General features: G+C 43.9%; 1 protein-coding gene across 1 annotated transcript in view; it reads left to right on the top strand.

Moving 5' to 3' along the window:
• Positions 1 to 23,998, top strand: part of col12a1a (collagen, type XII, alpha 1a) — a gene marked incomplete at its 5' end in the record, with an annotated part of 123,432 nt that overhangs the window by 7,056 nt on the left and 92,378 nt on the right. The window contains 9 exons of the mRNA XM_080750443.1: positions 1,074 to 1,127; positions 2,593 to 2,856; positions 3,947 to 4,111; positions 5,397 to 5,570; positions 6,160 to 6,450; positions 7,298 to 7,900; positions 10,485 to 10,763; positions 11,517 to 11,792; positions 12,806 to 13,078. Of these exons, the coding sequence (XP_080606569.1) occupies positions 1,074 to 1,127; positions 2,593 to 2,856; positions 3,947 to 4,111; positions 5,397 to 5,570; positions 6,160 to 6,450; positions 7,298 to 7,900; positions 10,485 to 10,763; positions 11,517 to 11,792; positions 12,806 to 13,078 (2,379 nt within the window). The remainder of the gene's footprint in view (positions 1 to 1,073; positions 1,128 to 2,592; positions 2,857 to 3,946; positions 4,112 to 5,396; positions 5,571 to 6,159; positions 6,451 to 7,297; positions 7,901 to 10,484; positions 10,764 to 11,516; positions 11,793 to 12,805; positions 13,079 to 23,998) is intronic.

Raw genomic sequence — 23,998 nt, forward strand, 5'->3', positions numbered from 1 at the left:
AAGTATCCAGGAAATCATTTTTGTGACAGTCGTCTTGTCCACTTTTTCCTATTCATTCTATATGGAGCAATTCATGAGCGTTGACAGGTGTGAGGGATGAGAGCGGGAGTCGGACAAACTGCTCGGGGTTGTTTCTGGCTGTGGGAGATGGAAGGAGTTATGAGACTAAACTATCCTACGAGAACCAGCCTGTCCTACGGGATAACACATCTGACAGCTGAAACGCCGTGGTTGTTCTCCTCCCCGTCATAGACGAGCAGCTTCCTCCAGCCACATATGACAGAGGGAAGGGAGAGAATCCCTTCTGTTTGTTGAGACCAGAATCACCCACTGTTTATGCTCACTGCTTAATGTAGCTGAAAGAAATGTGTTTGTGTGCGCGCCGTTTTGATCCACGTCGACCGGCTTTTATGAAAGGTTGATTTTCTTGCACTCTCCGCTGTGAAGAGAACGCACGTGATGCGGGGTAGGGCATTCACGAAAAGTGATTTTTAGTATTCGAATTATTCGACCTCAAAGTATTCGAATAGTCGAATATTCGACAGGACTGGCCAAACTGTCAAATATTAAGTAAGCAATAGGCGAACATTGTGAAAATAGCCGATCTACATGCTTTGCGTTGCGAGGCGTTGTGAGCATGTAGATCTGCTATTTTCACAATATTTATCTGTGGAACCGAGTCACATTAAATGTAATACCTACAATTCCAAGTGCTTGTCAGGGTGAGGTTCCCCAGTTCAAATATGTTTATTTTGGGGGTCACGGCCTAAAAAGTTTTGAGAACCCCTGGTATAGAGCATTAACAAATTCATCCACCAGGGGCATTGACAAGTCATTCTTATGACTTCCTATCTAACCAAGCTTTATAAGCTATATATTTTTAAAGAGAAAACAATAAAAAAATAAAAATAAGCCAATATTCGACTTCGGTGAACAACGTTGAATAGTGACTTTGATATTCGAATATTCGAATATTTTGGTGAATGCCCTAATGCGGGGACGGCAAATGTGCAGGGCTGCTCCCGTTGCTGCTGCTGCTAACTCTGCGAGTGTTTTCCTCCCCTGTGTTTCAGTCCAGTCCAGCAACACCAGCGGACGAGTCAGGAGGCCACAGTCAGATGCAATCAGTGAGTATGTTTACTGTAGTGTCAACTAAAATCTGCTCCGTGTCTATCCTGCACACACGCAGCTTTCCATTTTTCCCCCCCTTCTTCTTTTTAATAGATGTTTTTCCATGCGACTTCCATCATAATATTTTTTCTACACTGGAATAATTTGCTCAGACCTACATTCCACCTTGTGCTGAGCGGGTTGTCACTGGGTAAAAGCAGACAGGGGGTTCCGACAGTGGCTGGGAACGCACACATTATTTCCCCTTAATTGGAACCAGTCTGCACATCAAAAAAAAATGGATAGGAAGGCTTGAAGCTAGGAGACAGTGTGCTGCTATGCGTCATGGAGTTTGGAGGGGTTGGGGGCAGGGGGGAGGAGTCAGAGACTGGGAGCTTTTAAAGCTCCCATAATCCCGGGCAGAGTGTTAAGGACGTCACCGTAGTGCCAGCTCGCTGTGAGCGTTGTCTGTTTAACTGTTGAAAGATGTGGAAAGGATTACAGCTCTCCATCTCAAGTCCTCTGCTTCTCAGTCAGTCTTCTGTTGCCGTCCGCAGAGTCCAGCGTGCGGAGTGACAGACAGTGGGCCACAGTCATTCTTTCCCTCTTAACATGTTGATTCTTCTGCTGGAAACTGTACTCCTATAGGTCCAGATGCTCCGAGAGCTTTTTATTTCTGTTAGAACGCTCACAGGACCTCTTTCACAACCTCCCTAATTAACCCCCGGCTAGAGCACTAGACTTTGATGCCCTCGTTTTGACGTTTTGTCAAAGAATTGGGAAGAGGGTGAAAAAAAAAACGAGAAGAAAAGTAACCCTTTAAAAAGTGAGGATAACAAGATGTGAGGAACAGAATTGAGAGTCAATGAGACCTGGGGGACGGGGGATTAAAGAGAACCATCCACTGAAGTCCTGCCAATTATTGCAATAGAGTTATCTCAAACGTTCCAAAGAATTTCATCTGATTTAAAGTCCACCAGGGTTGGACACATAAAAAAAGCACATCTGTGGTCAGAGCTTTGTTGATTGTTTGGTCTATAAAGGCTCATTTTTTGTCTGTATATCTGCTGGAATGACTATACCAGCCCACTGTTTGGCTCCGCTCTCCATTGTATGACATTCCTTTTGATGTCAGAATGTGTTCTATCAACCGTCCAACTAGCTGTCAGGGCTTTTCGTTTTTATTCAGGCCCCTGGAGTAAGAAGAGTGCCAGTGTTAGAATACGGTTCAAACACCAAGATGTTACAGCCATACCTTGGCACCTCACTTTTTCAAAAGGACCATGTCTTTATGGCACATTTCTGGGAACAGGCCCTATATTTATATTTATAGTAGAATTATGCGGTTGCCAGTGTTTTCAGACTTTCCATGGATCACGGCCCACAAACAGACTTAATCTGGATCAAAAATCATTTTATTTGATTCTTGGGGCGTTATGCGACTAATTCCCCCCCTCTCTCTCTCTCTCTTCGCTCCACCAGAGTGTTCGGTCAGTGCCATCGCGGACCTGGCGTTCCTGGTGGACGGGTCGTGGAGCGTGGGCAGGGAGAACTTTAAGCACATCCGCAGCTTCATCGGCGCCATGGCGGGCGCCTTTGACATCGGCGAGGACAAGACCCGCGTGGCCGTGGTCCAGTACAGCTCGGACACCCGCACCGAGTTCCCCCTCACCCGCTACGCCAAGAGAGGGGACCTGCTCCGCGCCGTCAGCAACCTGCCCTACAAGGGAGGCAACACAATGACAGGTATATATAAGCCAGGGGAACGAACGGGCTGCTGTAAGTGAAATCCACTTAAAAACCCATTTAGGCCTAGAATTATTGAATGCTTTAGCTATAGAAAAATAGCAGATATACAAGCTCACAGCGCGGCACCGAGTGCCGCGCTGCGAGCTTGTAGATCTGCTATTTTTGAAAATGTGTGCAAATCTTTGAGTATATGTGTTTTTAAAGCGAACGTTTGTAACTCAAATTTTGCTTCTGGGGGGTCACTGGAACTAGATATTTTGAGATGGGGGGGGTCCGTGGCCGAATAAATATCATTTTGGGGGTCCTTCACATGAAAACGTTTGAGAACCACTGACACAGTAGTCTCTCAAGAACAGACTAACTGAGCTCCAGTTAAGTGAAAAGGACCTTTTCTTTGATGATGGCTGGCCCTATTGCTGACATAGAAACATAGGGTTTTTCAAAAAACCTTAGAAGGATTCAAAAGACACTTATAGAATCAGGTCAAAATTCTAAATTTCACGATTTTTCAAAAATAGCAGATCTACAAGCTCGCAGCGCGGCACTCGGTGCCGCGCTGTGAGCTTGTATGTCTGCTATTTTTCAAAAGTTAAATCATAAAATAATGATACACAATAATGTGTACCCGTTCTGAATGGGTTTAACCACATGAAACCCCGGTGTCTCTAGTTTTTGAGGCAGACGTTTGGAAAAGTTTGGCGATCTACAAGCTCACGTTGCATCGCACACCTCCACACGTTGTGAGCCTGCAGGTGGTCTATTTTCAGTGGACAGATTTCATGCGTGGGGGGGGAAAAAAGGAGGGGCCCTTGTCCAGACCCCTGGGGAATTCCGGTTAACAAAGTAAATAGGGTTTAAGGGTTTAAGCCCTTTTCCGCAGGGAAAATTACAAACCTGGCAAGATGTTTGAAAATGTTCAAACATTCAAAAAAATATTCAAGAAAATAATAATAATAATTATATGTACAAGATTGGGAAACCGGGTTCTCAGGTTGAACGCGGTTTATGGGAATTCTTCCCAAATTCCATCGGTGTTGGTGAGGAAGACTCGACTTTACATACTGTACGCTCTCTGCTCTCTCTAAAGGGGATGCCATCGATTATCTGCTGCAAAATATCTTCACGGAGGCCGGCGGTTCCAGGAAAGCGTTTCCGAAGGTGGCCATGATCATCACTGACGGAAAGTCTCAAGACCCAGTGGAGGAGTACGCTAAGAGGCTCAGAAACATCGGAGTGGAAATCTTTGTCCTAGGTATGGTTTATTGTTCTGTTTTACCCAAATGTTGTTCTCCCGAGTGAAAAAGCCAAGAACCAAGAACAAGGCCGTTCTTGGACACAGCCTGATTTTTCCATTGGATCTCGGTTTGAAAGATCCCTATTGTACTTTGTGTATTAGTCACGTAATAACCTTTCACACATGCCTATAACTCTAGACACCACAGCCCACAGTAGCCCACACACGCATGCAGACTGTGATAAAAACTCTAAGTCATGTCTTTGACTCATGACTACATACATTCTTAGACGACTAATAGGGATTTACCGACTAATCGATTCATTCATTTTATCAACAAATCTGTTGGTAAGGTTGAGAATTAGCCAGTAGCTATGCCCCTCCCCTAAAAGCTTTTGTCCAATGCTAGCTTAGCAACCGGCAGCTTACCAAGGCTGTTGCCAAGGCAAACCTTGGCAAGCAGGAAGTTATTCTAAGCTAGCATTGGACAAAAGCTTTTTGGGAGGGGCATAGCTACTGGCTAATTGAACATCCTAATGTTGATTTCACAACGGCTACTGGCTGTTGGCCCACACAGACCGGTATGATTAAAGTAGAGTTTATAAGAGTCGTGCGCACAATTCAGCAAGGGAAAAAAACAAAATATCCAGCTCGAAAACCACAAATCATCTAACACACAGGGTTCCCACGGTCATGAAATTCCTGGAAATATTTTGAAATTTGAAAAATATTTTTCCAGTACTGGAAAAGTTTTGGAATTGATCAAGGGTCCTGGAAGGTCCTGGAAAAATTAGCTGTGCATTGTCTTTGGTTATTGATTTTGTTAATACCTCTGAAATGACAAATCAAACATTGGCCAAATTGTCAAATATTAGAGGCAGAAATTGTGAAAATAGCAGATCTACATGCTCACAACGCCTCGCAACGCGAGGCGTTGTGAGCATGTAGATCGGCTATTTTCACCATGAAACCGTGTTAAACAAAATTCCTCAACTCTTAGTGCTCGTCAGGGTGCTGGGGTCCACAGTTAAAATATGATTATTTCGGGGGTCACGGCCTGAAAAGTTTGAGAACCACTGTCTTTGGGCATTGCGCATAGAAGTAAGCGACTCGTTATTGAGCTGAATTATTGTTATATAGTCCTGGAAATCGGGTTAAATATTCTGGAAAGGTTTTGGAAAAGTTTTGGAAATTAATTGGTAAAAATGTGTGGGAACCCTGAACACAGTCTCGATCGACTAAAACCAAACTGAACGATGAATCGGTAACATAAACATTGCATTTTGTAATGGTCACCTTTCAGGCATCAAGGGAGCAGATGAGGACGAACTCAGGGAGATGGCCTCCACGCCCCACAGCAAACACGTGTACAACGTGCCCAACTTTGACCTGATCCAGGAAGTGCAGAAGCAGATCATCACGGAGGTGTGCTCTGGCGTCGACGAGCAGCTCAGCTCTCTGGTCAGCGGGGAGGAAAGTAAGTCCCAACATTCTTATTTGAATAAATGTGCCTACGATTACGAACGTTGGCATTATTCGTCGGTGCAGTTTACACACTTTACTTAATATTAAATGCTCTCAATAGGAAGCAAATGTGATACTGTCACACTGTATATTAAATGGTAAATGGTGCATTTACAGTATATAGCGCTTTTATCCAAGGCGCTTTACATAGATTGTGCATTACATTCACCCATTCACGCACACATTCATACACCGGTGGCGGAGGAAACCATGCAAGGCACCAACCTACTCACCGGGAGCAATTAGGGGTTCAGAGTCTTGCTCAAGGACTCTTCGATATCAACTCGGGGGAGCCCGGATTCAAACTAGGAACCCTTTGTGCTCTAATAACGGTTTCTCTACCCCTGAGCTATGCCGCCCTGTATATTATTACAATAGTTATATTGTAATAAGATACTCTACCAGATGGGTTTTATTAAAAATATACAAAGTTATGGATTGCAGCTTTAAACTCAAAGAAAACAGGCTCTGTATGCATTACAGTGCATTGTAAAAGTTCTCATATCCTAAGCCTTACCCTGACATCTCTCTTGTGTCTGCAGTGGTGGAGCCTGCCTCGAACCTGCAGGTGACAGAGATCGCCTCCAAGTCCATGAGGCTCATCTGGGACCCCTCTCTGGGTGACATCTCCGGCTACAAGATCACGCTCAACCCCATGGTGCCGGGCATGAAGCGACAGGAGCTGTACACGGGGCCCACCCAGAACAACATCAATGTCCGGGACCTGTCTCCTGAGACGGAGTACGAGATCCTTCTGTACGCCCTCAAGGGTCTGACCCCCAGTGAGCCCGTCATGGCCATGGAGAAGACCCAGCCTGTCAAGGTGTCAACTGGTGAGCGACCGGCAACTCCTCCACTGCTTATCTCTCAAATACCTGGAACGCGCCTGAGTCGCGTTAGATTTGAACCACTTTAATCATTATTTTATGCTTTAACTTTAGAAAAATAGCAGATCTACAAGCTCACAGCGCGGCACCGAGTGCCGCGCTGCGAGCTTGTAGATCTGCTATTTTTGAAAAATCGTGAAAATGAGTGAAATGAGTCTTTGAATATCTTTGACCCGATCTTTGACCCGACTTCCAAATCCTTCTTCTAAATCATGCTGTTCTCAAACCTTTGCATGTGAAGGACCCCCAAAATTACATGTATTTGGCCACGGACCCCCATCTCAAAATATGTTGTTCCAGGGACCACCAGAAGCAAATATTTCAGTTACAAATGTTAGGTTTTAAGTAGATATATTCAAAGACTTGCAAAAAAAATCTTGATTTTTCAAAAATAGCAGATCTACAAGCTCGCAGCGCGGCACTCGGTGCCACGCTGTGAGCTTGTAGATCTGCTATTTTTCAGTAGTTAAAGCAGTCAATAATCCTCCCCAAACAGTGGGACGGGACCCATGTCTTAGAATAAGAAATTCTATAAATATTTAAAAACGATGAAAGTAAGAAGTAGTGAAAATATGCCGATCTACGAGCTCGCAACGCTGCACAAAGCGACAAGTTGCGTGCTTGTAGATCGGTTATTTACACAACTCTGGGTCCCGGGAAAACGTCTAATGTCTTTCGGGTCTCGAACCTGAAAAGCTTGGGGAACCACTGCTATAAACTCATTCACTCATTCAGACCCCACCGTACAATACAATGCCTGTAAGTAATCCATGATTTCATGTCCTTTACCCAGAATGCTCTCTGGGAGTGGACGTGCAGGCTGATGTGGTCCTGCTGGTCGACGGCTCTTACAGTATCGGATTACAAAACTTTGCCAAGGTCCGCGGCTTCCTGGAGGTCCTGGTCAACTCCTTCGACGTCGCGTCCGACAGGATCCAGCTCTCCTTGGTGCAGTACAGCCGAGACCCGCACACCGAGTTCGCCCTCAACACCCACCACGACATCAACGCCGTGGTCAAGGCCGTGCGCACCTTCCCCTACCGCGGCGGCTCCACCAACACCGGCAAAGCCATGAACTACGTCAGGGACAAGATCTTCATCCAGGCGCGCGGCGCCCGCCAAAATGTGCCCCGCATCATGGTCCTGATTACCGACGGCAAGTCGTCGGACTCCTTCAAGGACGCGGCGAACAAACTCAGGGAGTTCGACGTGGAGATCTTTGCCGTGGGCGTAAAGGACGCGGTGAGGTCCGAGCTGGAGCTTATTGCCAACCAGCCCCCGGACAATCACGTCTTTGAGGTGGAGGACTTTGATGCCTTCCAAAGGATCTCTAAGGAGCTGACTCAGTCCATCTGTCTGAGGATTGAACAGGAGCTTCTCAACATCAAGAAGAGAAGTAAGTATATGACCAAGTAGGGCTGTCACAATTATTACATAATCGTCTAATCGTGATTATTTGACCTTATCGCAATTATGTTGTCATAATCGTCATAATCGTGAATGTTGAAAAATTTCCAAAATAGTGGAAATAGCAGATCTACAAGCTCACAAGGCGTCGCATCGCGACGCGTTGTGAGCTTGTAGATCGGCTATTTCCACTATCAAAGTTATTTTTTAAGTAGTAAGTTGTCAAATATGTCAGTAATTTATTTGTGTATTTAGGTTATGTGTCATATCTGCCATGTGCAACTTCAAAGCCTACAAGCCAAACAGAAATGTAATTGTCAACGACAAAAACACAATTAAATCGTTAATCGCCAATTATTTGAGTGACAATTAATCGTCGTGTAAAATGTCATAATCGTGACCGCCCTATGACCAAGACTAGAGCGTGGATGCTCGATAAGTGCAGGAATGCCGGGCTTTGCTCCTGTTGTACATAATGCTAACTGGCTTTTCATATATTCGTCCTTGTTAACACCATCGTGCAACTCCACATGCTCTTTATTACATATCGTATCAACTTTGTAGAAATAATTTACCATCGCTTGGCCCTTGGCCAATGTAATCAAGGAAAGGTCACATAATATATACAGCATTATATTACCGTAAGTCTCAATTATTTCTTCATTCTGACCCCTTTCAACTATTACTGGCATGGAGACAAGCAGACACAAGAAAAACATTGTGAACTCAATTGAGCTTAGCACGTCCACAAATACCGGGAAACCGCACGCTTGCTGCTCAGGGGAGCTCTCTCACACCATTTGCTATCGTTTACTGTTTTATGAACACTATAGCAACTGGAAGGCCTGTGCTTTTTTTGTGCTTTCTTCTTTTCCTTTTTATCCGACCATAATTCGGATCCACAAGGCCACCCCAGTTCTGAGAGGGAGTGGGACCGTGGCTACTTCTCGGCACAGCAGTAGCATGACATCACTCTCCACGAAAAGCTTATTGATACTGAATCCTTGTAGCCCCAAAACACAGAACAATTAGCAAGCTTAACGTCTTGGGATTGGCAGCTTTAAAAAAAATATATATATATATTTTGAAACTGCAATTCTAATAATGGCTGCACTTACTTCCTAAGGCTGCAGACAGAGTAGTAATGTAAGGACAGAAGTAAGGCTGCAACTATCTATCAGTTATCATCTTATCGATGCTGTCGATTGCTTTCGTGATTAATTGACGCGTGTTTTCTTTTTATAATTCTTTATGTTTTATTTAGCAACAAATTGATGAATAGGTTTTCATGCTTCTTTATACTACTGGGTCACACAAAAAACATCCAAAACAGCCTAGGGGTGGGCGATATGGAAAAAATACAATGTCACAATATTTTCCCAAGCTGTATCACGATACACAATGTTATCACGATTCTTTTTCACATTGGTTTTTATGGTTATTTTTCAAGTTACTTGACAAAAACTAGACTCTCTGGGTTCCTTTTGGGAGGTCTAAATTGAACTTTACAAGTATGTAACTCTGACAGTATACAAATGAAACCAAATGGACCCTTACGGGTCCATTTGGTTTCATTTGTATACTGTCAGAGTTAAAGTTATACCATGTAACTTGTTTTATAAAACAAATCTTAAAATTGTCCGAACTGTTAAATAGCTAAAGTTTTAGAACACCCACTCCGTTATTTTCAGCTTCTAAAGCCTTCTCTTTATATGTTTTCTATGATCCTGGCCGGGGTCCGGTTTTCGCGGAAAAATAACGTCATCTGCATCATCTGTATACATTGTGTATACGTTGGCCAATCACATCGCGGATCATACACACATGATACACTACCGGCCAATCACAGCTTATCTGCCGTGTCTTCAGGAAGTAGCCTCGCTCAGCTACAGTGTTTACCATCCCCAAATCCTGGCCAGAAAATTACGTTCTACCATGCGTTCTACCTCTCTACGGATTCGTATCGGTCGCGGTGGTTTGCGGCGCCGCTCCGGTGGTCCGCGGCGGTGGTCCCTCAGTTGTATCACGATATATACGATCTCTGAAAAGGCATATCATGGAGACATTGTATCGTCTCAACGATAATTATCACCTTATCGCCCACCCCTAAAACAGCCTTTTTACGACCTCACAATGCATTGCAATGTGGCGCATTGTGAGCATGCCTGTATGACAAGTAGGGCTGTCACAATTATTACATAATCGTCTAATCGTGATTATTTGACCTTATCGCAATTATGTTGTCATAATCGTCATAATCGTGAATGTTGAAAAAATTCCGAAATAGTCGCGATGCGACGCGTTGTGAGCTTGTAGATCGGCTATTTCCACTATCAAAGTTATTTTTTAAGTAGTAAGTTGTCAAATATGTCAGTAATGTATTTGTGTATTTAGGTTATGTATCATATCTACCATATGCAACTTCAAAGCCTAAAAGCCAAACAGAAATGTAATCATCAAGGACAAAAACACAATTAAATCGTTAATCGCCAACTATTTGAGTGACAATTAATCGTCATGTAAAATGTCATAATCGTGACGGCCCTAATGACAAGCCCTTTCCTTTTTGCCAGGTCTGCTTCCTCCCAAAAACCTGGTGTTCTCCGAGGTGACCTCCAGGAGCTTCGTGGCCAGCTGGACGGCCGCCTCCACCTCCGTGGCGTCCTACCTGGTGCGCTTCCGCAAGGCCGAGGACACCTCCGGAGACTACATCTCCCTGTCGGTGCCCGGCGACACCACCACCGCCGTGCTGCCCCACCTCTTCCCCGTCACCACGTACGAGGTCATCGTCTTAGCCCAGTACCCTCAAGGAGACAGTTTCCCCCTGACAGGCGAAGAGACCACTCTGGAAGGTGTGTAACAGCCCTGATCGGTTCGTCACAAATAGGCTCTGTGCTAGGTGATGGGACTAGGGATGGGATTTACGATATTATCGAGATAATCGAAAATATCCCCAACATTCATTATCCTGGGGGCGAAACATTTGCCCTAAAAAAAATGCAGATTTACAAGCTCACAACGCGGTAGATCGGCTATTTTTTGGCAAAGAGACTTGGTATAGAGTGAAAAAAAGACTATCAGGTACGTATATTATAAGTATGTTTTATTGTTTTACCAATAGAGGGTTTAAAATGGTACTGGATATATGCAGCTTGGCAAATAAAAGGTGAATTGATCCCAGTGCATGACGGACGACGATTTCACGATAAATTGAATCGATACGATTATCGTGAGTGTTTTTTTATCACGATAAATGATAATATCGCTTTTCGTATCGTCCCATTCCTACTCTGTGCATAGATGTATACTCTTGGATTTCCAGAAGCTGTCATACCAGTTTCTTGCTGCTGTTCATTTGCCCCATAGCTTCGTTTCATTGGCTCGGTTGCACATTTGAACGGGAAAAAAACACAAACGACACCTTGTGTTTCTAGTTCAAATCTGCTGCCGAGCCAATCAAATGAAGCTATGGGAAAATGAACTCGGTCAGTGTGGAAATCCAGGACCTACAGTCATGCACTATACACCATACACTCTCAATTTTAAAACGATTGCACCAAGCGTTTTCGCCACCCAACAACCCGCACGTTATTTGCCTTTTTCAGAAAAAGGACCCGTTCGGAACCTGCGCGTCACGGAGGAAACGACAAGCAGTTTCAGGGTGTCGTGGCAGGCGGCTCCGGGCGGCGTGATCAGATACCACCTCTCCTATGTCGCGCTGAGCGGCGCCGGAGACACGCTGCACGCCCAGACCGTTGGAGACGAGACCACCATAGTCCTGGAGGAGCTGTTCCCCATCACCACCTACCGTGTGTCTGTGTCTGCTGAATATAGCTCGGGCGTGGGGGACGGCATGGAGGTGGACGGCACCACGAAGGAAGGTGAGCAAAGAAACAGGGTTCCTACGGTCATGAAATTCCTGGAAATATTTTGAAATTAGAAAAATATCTTTCCAGTACTGGAAAGGTTTTGGAATTGATCAAGGGTGAAAATAGCCGATCTACATGCTCACAACGCCTCGCGTTGCGAGCATGTAGATCTGCTATTTTCACAATAGAAACGTGTTATACAAAATACCTCTACTCTTAGTGCTCGTCAGGGTGGGGGTCCCCAGTTCAAATATGATTATTTTGGGGGTCACCGCCTGAAAAGGTTGAGAACCACTGGCATACACTACCTGTCTTTGGGCATTGTGCATAGGAGTAAGCGACTTGTTATTGAGCTGAATTATTGTTATATAGTCCTGGAAATTGGGTTAAATATTCTGGAAAAGTTTTGGAAAAGTTTTGGAAATGAATTGGTAAAAATGTGTGGGAACCCTGAAGAAAGACGGTGGTCAACCTTTGTTTTTAGACATTTTAACCCATTAAGACCTGAGGCTGAACTCTACAAAATGTCTTCTAAATCCTAACAGTTCTAGGGAAGAAAGTGTATTTCTGTATCAGTGAAACGTTCCATGTCAAGGACCCCCGATATTATATATATTTGGCCGCAGAACCCCATCTCAAAATATTTTGTTCCAGGGACCCCTACAGATCTACAGGCTCATAGCTACAAGCTTGTATATCTGCATTTTCTTCCCACCAAAAATAATATGTTTTGGCTTTTTTATGCCTTTAACGGAAACGGGATTCGTACCCGCGATTTGCCGTGAGGCTGGCATCGCAGCCTCGGGATCACCACGCCAGCTGCCCGGGCCATACATCTCGCATTTATGTAGCACTTTTCTGAGTACCCAAAGCTTGCTTAACGGTTAAAGTGGTTCAAATCGAAAGTGGCACTGATGCTTTCCAGGTCTAAATGGAACAAAGGTTGTTGTGTTTCAATTCATAGGAAGTTAAAATGCAGGCGGAGACACCTATGAATGTCTAACCCAGGTTCCTTTTGTCTGCAGTACTCGGGTCTCCGCGTGACCTCCGCGTCTTCGACGAGACAATATCTACGATGAAGCTGTCGTGGCAGGCGGCGCCAGGGAACGTGCGTCAGTACCAGGTTTCCTACAAGCCATCCGAGGGCGGAGAGAGGGATGAGATAACCGTGAAGGGAGATACTACCGAGGCTATGCTGAAGAACCTCCAGCCTGCCACCGAATATGAACTGTTTGTCAGCGCTAGCTACTCGTCCGGCGTTGGGGAGCCTCTCTTAGGCCTCGGAACAACTTTAGAAGGTAAAATACACTTTTTTTTGTAATATTTACTTACTATTTAGGTATTAATTAAGCAATATTACACAAGAGGGTGTGCTTTATCATGATTATCGGCATGCCAGCCTTGCTGCAGGAACGAGCCGACAGTGCTCATAATCATGATAAAGCACGACCCTCGAGTGTAATATTGCGATTATATAACAGTTACATTTAACAAAAACCAAAGAAAAACTTCAACTTCATTTCATTGTAATTAAGATATTCAATTAGAAATTTGTCATTTTAGATTTCGCTACTATGTCCCTGAACGTCACATGAAAACTGCTAGCGTAGCCGCTTACAAGGCAGATAGATGGCTATTTCAGATTGCTTCGTCGGAACTACCTGTTGTATAATTTATTCTATAGCGAATAGAGAAGTGTGACACGTGGCTTGCTGCCATATGGTCACAGCCAGCGGGTGATGGCTGATTGGTCACCACAGTGACTGCACTGAGTTCTTCTGACCTGGAGATTGCTAGATTGCCTGGAGCGTCTATTTCCTTCCCACGTTTCTGCTCTTTCATAGGTGTTAGGTCATGCCTGGTGCAAAGTAAACCCACCGTTTCAAAAGCCCCCCTAGATTTCTTGGGATGGCGATGAACTGTGGTGGAAAGTAACTTTGTTTTGGTATTTGTACTTTGCTTGAGTATTTCCAATTTCAAACACTTTACTAGTTACTTTGTAGATTGATTATTATTACAAAACATACAATATACATTCCGATCTACTATTTTCTGCTATTTTCAAAGGATTGTATACATTTGAAAACTTGAAACGGGATATTTAGTACATTTTGAATTTCTAACTTTTACTTGTAACAGAGTATTTCTACATGGCAGTAAACGTCCACCGGCTGTCTGTCAGTCTGTCAGTCTGTCCGTCTCACATCACACTTTTGCCCTACTCATATCTCCGCCACCGTTGCCCCTATCCCTGCCAAACTTACACACACTCCTTGGCTGCCAAACCACACCCCCCACCCATCATTTCTCACATGGCCCTCTTCTAGCGCCACCATGAGGCAGATTCTTGCAAAACACATTTCTGGACACTGCTCCTACAGATTTTGCCCTAAAATCACGCAAAGCGGTAAACAGTATCTCTACAGTCATGTCATCAACATGGATCTGTCCCATTTCCCATATTCCCTCCTGATTGGCTACCATTAACTTCTAAAGTGTGTGTATGCGACCTGACGGTCGCTTATCTCCCGATTAGTTAAGTAAAACATTTGAGTACTTTTTCCACCACTGCTGATGATGAACGTGTCACTGGTGGTTGCGAAGGACGACATCAGTAGCTTTTAGGGAGCTGCAGCTTTGACTGTTGGGTATATGGGCTCCATTTGCTGGGGAAAAGGCTGGAATGTGGTCCTTTATGCAATTCTTCTGGCACCGACAGAACATATTAGCTTGGCTTTACCGCCCATGAAGCCAGTCAGAATGGAAATGGATGAGGGGTGGAGTGTGGAGGATTGGTGTGGTGTGTGCAGGAAAGCTTGTAAAACCTAGAAAACTCCTGGAATGGCCTGGAACAGACGTATAGACTCACATGCCTGGCTACTTTCGGGAGCTTTAATACTTCTGCCTGTCTAGGATATAATGTGTCCTAGACACTCCCCATGTGCGGACCGTTGTCATATATAATGAGCCACATTATAGCTCATTATCTGACAATGGTTTATGTGACATATGGGGAGTGTTAATGTTAATGACACTTGGATATTAGTTTTACAATTCATACATTATATGTAGGCCTACTTGTATGTTGGCATTGCCCTTGATTTGAGGCTACTAGTTTTACCCGTTAGCAGCTTTAGCTCATCTGACTGTGGCAGTGTGGCTAGTGGTAGTGGACATTCCACTGTACTTCAAGGTCAAGCCTCTTTTTCTGTCCATTGCACACCGAAATCTGGAGTGTTCCTTTAACCCCGAGGGCTGTATTTTGATTGTCTTATGTACCAGCTCTTATGCCTTAACTTTAAGGCCTTTATAGTCTCCATCCTGTCTCCAACCACCGAACATTTCGTCGGAAAGGTCCGGTTCAACTAGAAAATCACTTGCATCTTCTGAAAAGCATTACCCCAAATTAGAGTTTGGAAAGCTGCACGTCGGAAAGCTAGAACTCTCTGACTGATTGATTGGTTGATTGATTGATTGAAGACTTTATTAGAAGTTTGCATAGGAAAAGGTACAGTTTCATGACGGTACAGTTCACTGGTACAAGGTCTACTAAAAGGAGATCCATGAAAAGACTAAGCTTATTTCCACAGGAAACCATTAAAGTATCTCATATAACATTGAATGACAGACGAATAGAACACAGTACTATGCAGTGGATATGTAAAGAAAAGAAAATGAGAGAACAACAAAAAAAGAAAACAGTAAGTCTGACGGAAAGTTTGGTGGTCGGAGACAGTATGGACAGGCCTTTAAGTTAAGGCAATCAAAATAGAGCCCTGAAAGTGTAACATTGCACCTTTTTACGGGTGGCTTTTTACACTTTCTGAGTTAAATTAGCACTTTGGGTTTTATTGTTCAGACCCTTTCTTTTGGAAGGGGGGGTTTGTTGGATCCTTCTTACAAGGTGCATTCTAGAGCAAAGAACATCTGTTTTTGTGCTGAGCATTTTAAGGGATGTCCTTTGGCTGTAGGATCCAGCACAGAGGGAGGTGAAAGGTTACGGCCGGGGTCACCCCAGGGGGCAAGAGGACGGTCAGAGCTCGAGGCTTTGTGATGAGATGTTTTTTTTTCTCCCCCAGAGGCCTCAACAATAACAACATCAACAAAGACCCTGTATCCCACAGAGATTAACAGCTCTTATCCCTCACCAGTTTGGCCCGTGGCAGTTGAATCTATCGAAGTTCACCAAGCCTGTTGTTTTGGGCCAGATACTTTGGAGCAGGGGCGTCACAAGGGGGGGACAAGTGGGACTGAGTTACTAGGGCCCAAAGGTGGAGGGCTCTTAATTATTTAATGCTTTAACTATTGAAAAATAGCAGATATACAAGCTCACGAGTACCGCGCTGCGAGCTTGTAGATCTGTTATTTTTGAAAAGTTGTGAAAGTTTGTGCAAATCTTTGAATATATGTTTTTAAGCGAACATTTGTAACTCAAATTTTGCTTCTGGGGGTGTCTGTGGAACGAAATATTTTGAGATGGGGGTCCGTGGCCAAATACATATCATTTTGGGGGTCCTTCACATGAAAAAGTTTGAGCACCACTGACATAGAAGGATTTGAAATATTCAAAGACTTGTTCACGTTTATTCAAAAATGGCAGATCTACAAGCTCGCAGCGCTGCACTCGGTGCTGCGCTGTGAGGTTGTATATCTGCTATTTTCCAGTAGTTGAAGCTCAAAATGTGAGTGAATCCTTGTACCCAGGGCCCATTTGGTGCGACCAGAACGAGAGAACTAAACGGGAGTGATACAAAGCCCCTATAGTGGCATATGGACTGAGTCATTTGTTTGGTTTACTGATATGTAATTGTTGCCACACGGTAAACTAGCAGAATACAAAGGGCTGAGAGGAATTGGCCACGTGGAAAATGAACGGGCGGATAAGAATGATTAGACTTGGCGTGCTGCAGTCCTGACCCCTCTCTTTCTCATGGGAGCCCTGGTGCAGACAGACCAGAGTGAATGTAAAGTATCTGTACTCAAGTACAGTATTTTTTTCTTTAAAGTTATACCATGTAACTTTTTTTATAAAAAAAATCTTAAAATTGTCCTAAATGTTAAATCGCTAAAGTTTTAGAACACCCACTCTGTTATTTTCAGCTTCTAAAGCCTTCTCTTTATATGTTTTCTATGATCCTGGCCGGGGTCCGGTTTTCGCGAAAAAATTGCGTCATCTGCATCATCTGTATACGTTGGCCAATCACATCGCGGATCATACACACATGATACACTACCGGCCAATCACAGCTTATCTGCCATGGTCTTCAGGAAGTAGCCTCGCTCAGCTACAGTGTTTACCATGGTGAAGGATTCTTAACCTCTTAATCCCCAAATCCTGGCCAGAAAATTACGTTCTACCATGCGTTCTACCCCTCCACGGATTTGTATCGGTCGCGGTGGTTTGCGGCGCCGCTCCGGTGGTCCGCGGCGGTGGTCCGCGACGACTCCGGGCGAAAAATGGCCGAAAAAAGCAATACCGCTACTGACCACTAGTTTAGCAACTTACAGAGTATAGCTTTAATGTCAAGGACCCCCAATATTATATGTATTTCCAATTTTCAATACTTTTACTTACACATATTGTACTTTTTATTCCACTACAATTATTTGAAAACGTAATAGTTACTTTTTGATTTAGATTCTTATTGCAAACATACATTACCCACTTCAGCCCTATGTACATTTCGGCGTTGCATCTTGTAGATCTGCTAACGATTTTTTTTACATATGAAAACTTGTGAAATGGGACATTCTGCATAATGTGTAGTTTTTACTTTTGGTACTTCTAAGTACATTTTGATACCAATACTTTTGTACTTTTACTCAAGTAAAACCTTTCTTTCTACATTGCAGTGTTGATTAAGCAAAATAAGAATATATATATATTGTGTAGTTCTTTTTCCACCACTGCTGAACAACTGCTTTTGCAGCATTCATAAAAAAAAAAAAAAAAAAGAACTGGCAGTTTTTATATAACTTGTCTTGTGCTAAGATGAACACTGTGAATGTCTTATTCTTCTCATTGCTTCATGCCTGGCACTAAGGCTAAGCTCACCTCACTTTGATACTAGCTGCTGAGTTGCCAAATGGACTTCTCTCTGAAGCTGTCCTGTTTGTCATGAGGGGAAGAATGAATGAACTCCCTGTTTGCTAATGCCGCCACCTCCCCTCACCAGGAGTGCGGTCACCAGTAGTGACTGTGTGTCACCTCTTAACAAGCACATTTTTATAGCAGACCACAGGGACCCGCTGAGCTTGTGGCTGAATGGGAGATCTTTTATGCATCCGTGTCCCCCCCTGTAGAACCTTGTTGAATAGGGGGCGGGGCTTGGCCCAACTCGGCTGGATGTTGAGGAGTCCTTAAGTTAGCTACTTTACACCAGTGGCTCTCAACCTGTGGGTCGGGACCCCCAGGGGGGTCCCCAGATGATTAACCTAATGTGCAACATTGTTTTCTCTCTCAACAGTAAACAAACCAACATAAAGTATAAGTGTATAGAGGGTATATGCATATTTCTAAAGTGACATTTAAGGACTTTTTAATACTCTAAAATGGCAAATTAAACATTGGCCAAATTGTCAAATATTAGAGGCAGAAATTTTGAAAATAGCCGCTCACAATAGCGCCTCGCAACGCAAGGCGTTGTGAGCATGTAGATCAGCTATTTTCAAAACAGAACCGTGTTATACAACATGTAATGCCTCAACTCTTAGTGCTCGTCAGGGTGAGGGGGGTCCCCAGTTAAAATATGATTAGTTTGGGCGTCGCAGCCTGAAAAGGTTGAGAATCACTGCTTTAAGGTTCATTTGAAAAAATTTATTGATTTATACTTTTAAAAATGTTACCTACATTTTACTTCTACAGCCTGAACGATAGACGTTAAGTTATGTATACATTCTACCGGGTGAACCGAGTTGGGAGAAATGAGCATTTATTTTGCATTACCCGTGTGTTTTTCTTTCTGTGTTCCCATTGTTGACCAAAGGGCTTGGTCTGGGATGGCGCAGGGATAGTTTCCACGTTGCAGATCTGCCCAGTCATCAGCCATACCCACACCCACAGGGGGGAAAAGGCAGACCGGCCTCTGTGCTCCATGACAAAGCATGTCGTTTAAACCGTCGCTCCATTTATGCCCGCGGTGACATCAGCACGCCCCGACACTGATCTCATTGTGCCCAGTGGGTGCCACTAGACTTCAGTGACCCCCCTCTGTGATGTGCCTGCGCGTAGGCGAGAAAGTTCTCCGCGGAGCAAAAAAAAATAATGGCTCAAACACAATAACGCTCCTTGTGGCTAACGTTGGCCCGCGGCCCATTCCATAAAGCCCTGAAGTAGCACTGAATTTATCACATCCTCTCAAATTGGCGTGACTAATGGAAAATCCCTGCGCCGCCAAGACAAGAGAATGGTGTCATCGCTAATTGCCAAGATGCACATCTCAAAGGTGAACATACTGTAAGACATCAATGTGTCTAGAATGTGTGCTGAGAGGAAAGACAGTGGAGTCTTCTCCAACATGTGGAAGGTGTTACCTAGGGGAACATCAAAGCTGCACGAACTGTGTGTCTGGTCCCAGAGAGAACTGGCCGTTCACCTTCCTCCAGGGAGGTGGGGGGGAGAGAAGAGAACAGATATTTCTCAGTCTAGAGCTTTTCCATTGTGGTGAACGGGTATAAACTCGCCTTTTGTGTTGCCTTGAATGAACCGCGAGTGGCTCTGGATTAGCTAGGTGGGTGGCATGCTAATGCTGTCATACAAACTTAACGCTGACGGCGTCCGAACGAGGGGATTTGTGCACTCTCACTGCACTGTCGAATGAGTTACAGTACAGATGGATAAAGTATTGAGAGTTCTTCTGTGTGGAGGATAATGTTACAACACGTGTTAGACTTAAACCTGCAGATTGCATGGTCTTGAAGGGTGACATTCATCATGTCGCGTGGAGGTTGCTCCAGGGTAGCGTGGTGGCGCGAGACACTATCATATTAAGTGCCTGATGGGGGCCATCTGTCCTGTCTAACTGACACGGATCCCACTCCAGGGCAGTGGTGGGAAGTCACTATACTTTTACCAACGCATATTTTGAAGCCAATACCTTTGTACCTTAGCTCAAGTCAAATGCTGAATACAGGACTTTTACTTGTAACATAGCATTTTATATGCTGTTGTATTGCTACTTTTACTCACTTAAAGGAGTAGTTCACCCCCAAAATGACTTTTTTCTATTTATTAGTCATGCCATGGAGAGTAGAGTTCAATAATATTTTTTGGTTTTTGTCACATTCCTAAGACAACAATTAGTAAATAGTAAATTTACCCCCATTGATTCCGGATGGTGACCCGTTTCGAAACGGGGGGGCTGATTCTGAACTACTCCTTTAAACCCCATATGGTTGGCCGGTGTCCCTCACGGTTCTATACTAGTGCCTTTGCTGTTTTCTGTTATTGTTGTGGCGAAAGCTGAAAATAGCCGATCGACAGGAGTTGTGAGCTCGTCGATCTGCTATTTTCTGCAAAAGCCTCCCCCACAAATACGGATGCTGGGGTTCAAGTCCGTAAACGTGTGTATCAGAACAACATCCCGGTTCCAACAATGGAACAAGGGCGGAGCGCTTGTTTTCGGTGGAGATGACGGAGGCGCGCCGGCGTTATATTATAAACACAATCTGATCTAGCTATAACAACAAGCATGACATAGGCTATTTATTATAATCACTAATTCACTATGAAATGTCTTTAATTATAAATAATTAAAGTAAAAGTTGTCAAATAACAAGGACAAATTGTTCTGCCCACAACCTTATCAAACCAAAATGCCTAAACTACTGTAAATGTAGGTCTATTATAACTATGATAATGGTTCTTGTAAGTCCCAATTATTAAGTAGAATACTTGACCTTATAAATATAGAATGTTTATAATGTGTTATGATTATTTCTTGTGCTATAACCTATACACGAGTGAGCTCTCAGCACCTCCGCGCGGTCCAGGCGAACACAGCGGAGCGCTCCCTACCTCGGGTACAGCCAATCACAAGCTTCCACTGCTGGAAGCGGGATGTTGTTTTGATGCACGCGGTTCAAGTGGTTAAGGACTTCTTCCACCACTGCTCTAGGGTTTTAGTCAAGTGCCCTGGCCTCCCGACCTGCTATTTGTGCCTGTGTGGGAATGCTTTATTTTGTAATTGCAATTATAAAACATATTCCATTTGATTATTTAAAACACTGTGTGATTACTTGGGCTCCAAAATCTCTAGAGTAATTAGCATTGAGTCATACTGTAGATACCTGACTGTGATTTAAACTTCACCCACCATCAATCACTCTTTTCGTGTTCCTCATCGGCTAATATTAATGCCTACTTAAGTCATTCAAAAAAAGAAATTCATTATTGTTTTCTTTTCTCAAAAACACACTTTGTCATTTTTAAGAGTGTGTTTCTTTAACTGCAACACATTACGATTACTCATATTCTGTCCCAGGGACGTGCTGGCCATTGGGAAAAGCGGGACAACTCCCGAACGGCCGGTCCATTAGGAAAAAAATAATAATAAAATGTCGGCCTTCGTTCCATTTTGGGGGCTGGGCGGCCAACAAAGTAAATCGTCACTGTCGGGCAGAAACCTCGTATCTCCAAGTTTCAAATGTATACTTTTTTTTTCTCGCAAAGCAAAGCCCTGCTTCATCATATAAGGCCGTTGCACAACAGTAGTGAAAACAGCAGATCTACAAGCACACAACGCCTCGCGGTGCGAGGCGTTGTGTGCTTGTAGATCGGCTGTTTTAATCATTTTTAAATCATTTTTAAAATGATAAATACAAAACAAACACTTGTAGATCGGCTGTTTTAATCATTTTTAAATCATTTTTAAAATGATAAATACAAAACAAACAGTTTTGGACATACAAGGTTTCCACCCGACAACGACGAAATATAACTCATGTACAGTAATTGGCCCACTGGCTTGTCGCTTGTCATGATCTGAAATGCCAAATCTTTGGTTTCTCTCTATAGCGCGCAATGAGGGCCTCTCCAACTCTTTTTCCCGGGCTGAATCAGGGGACCAGCACGTCCCTGTTCTGTCCTTATTAGAAACGCAGCAGTCCGTTTCTTTCAAACTGCTGTCAGTCACCGGCTTTTGATTTATGGGAGGCCGACTGTGGAACAAGGGCAAAAATAATACCAGCTCGGTCTTGTTTCCTCAGAGACTGATGCCTTTGGAAACTGGGCTCCAGGTGATGCCAGGCTCAGCTGGTTGCGATGCCAACTCTGTTTTTTCCCACCAAAGGTCCTCTAAGGGACCCTGGCACGCAGATAGTGAACTGTTCATCTCCACCGCCTATTAGATGAGCAATTTGCTGAATTGAGAGCAATGACATAGGGGAACCGTGTGAATAGAAGGCCCTGTGCTGAAATGCAGTGGTGTAGCGTAACTAACTATGTACTTATGTACTGTATACAAGTACAATTTTGAGGTATTTGTACTTAACTTGAGTATTTCCAATTTCCAATACTTTTACTTTTACACCACTACTCGTGATCTCAGATCTAAATATTTCACTTTTATTCCACTACATTTATATGAAAACTTTAGTTACTAGTTACTTTGTAGATTGATTGCTATTACAAAACATACATTAACCACTTCAACCGTATACATTTTGGCCATTTGACAATGTGTTGCGATGCGTGAGCTTGTACATGTTTTATACATTAGAAAACTTGAAATCGTATAAAAGCAAAACTTTTTTGGGTACTTTTTCCACCACTGCTGAAATGGTGTTTTTTGGCGGAATAGTGGATTTTCATGAGGGGGATGCTGGAGTGGCTTACGGAAAGAACAGCTTTGAGAATTGAACACGGCTCGTGGGTTTGTTCTGTCTCATTTTCTGATACTCAATCTTAGATATTAATCTACAGCAAAAGGTTGTGAAGTATTGTGTAGCATGGCCATTGTGACATCTTAAAAATAATGTATTGACTGTATTTAATACCATAGCTGTGTGCAGATCGTGTCTCTTACAGGTTTTACTGTATGTTAATGTTTGTCTGCGAGGGCAGACAAGTATATCTTCAGGCTGTACACGTCTTTGGCTGCAGATGTGAAGGTCATGTCAGAACTCGCCTTACAAGATGATCCTCCTTTGAGGTATTGTGCGGTTTAGTCTGGTAGTCTAGTAGTCAATGGTCTTTCTATGAGAGCAGACTTCTCCTTGTAGGGCGTGGATGCAACTCAGGGTCACATTGAGAACATAACCAGGTCATTGGGGAATAGACGGCCCATGATTTTAAGTTTTGCCTAAAATGGTGTGGACAAATATAAAGCAGTCATAGTGGCTGCTATTTATTGCCTTTGGCTTACATGCAATCGAACAGCAGAAACGGCCTTAACAAATGCTTGTCATACATGGAAAACAACACCTTACAACGGTGTTTTGCAGCGAAGGCCTTGGCTGAAACACAAGGTGGGTGCCACGTCTGTGGCCCATGTGTTCTGGCCGGGGCGTGCATACGTGGTTCAGTTCTGGAAGTCGGCCCCTCTCCATGCTTGGCTCATAGTGATGATGAAAAGTGCGGCATTGTCTGCAGAAGTCATTATCTTGTGATCCTGTCACAGTTGCCTTGCCGCACGGCCAGAGAAGTCAGTCAAGTCCATCCCGCGCTGTTGACTTGGCAACGCGCTCTCTGCATGAAGTGATCTTGGCATTTAAAAAAGGAGTCCAGATTGTCCTTAACAGGCGGTTGCTCTTAAGGTGCAACTTGTACCTCTTGGCAATCAGGGTTTATGGGGTTGTTTTTTTGTGTAATTTGTCTGAGTTATGCTTCAGTGGAAGTAATTGTCAATTCATCTGTTGCGAGTGAGTGCTGAGAAGGAAGCAGACAGGACGGAGAATTCTCCCAAAAAAGGATCAAGTAAGGATCCATTTCACTCGTGACAGACTTGTGTTACGCGTTGTTCTTTGGCACTCGCTCATTCATCCAATCAGATTCGTCCTTTAAAGACCACCCAGCCGCCCCACTCCAGCTGTGGTTCTGGGTAACGGTGTGATGGGACCAGGGGGTTTGACTCTGGCCCGTTATTATGCTGAGGGGAGGGTTGTGCTGGATATGTGAGGCGGCGTGTCTCTGCGGCAACAGCCAGCGCAGCTTGTTGAGAGACTCTTATCTCAACAGGGGGGCAATCCCACACGGCCAAGCATCTCCTGGCAGCTCATCA

The sequence above is a fragment of the Nannobrachium achirus genome, assembly GCF_963921795.1.
Source record: "Nannobrachium achirus genome assembly, chromosome: 20".
Taxonomy (NCBI): Eukaryota; Metazoa; Chordata; class Actinopteri; order Myctophiformes; family Myctophidae; genus Nannobrachium; species Nannobrachium achirus.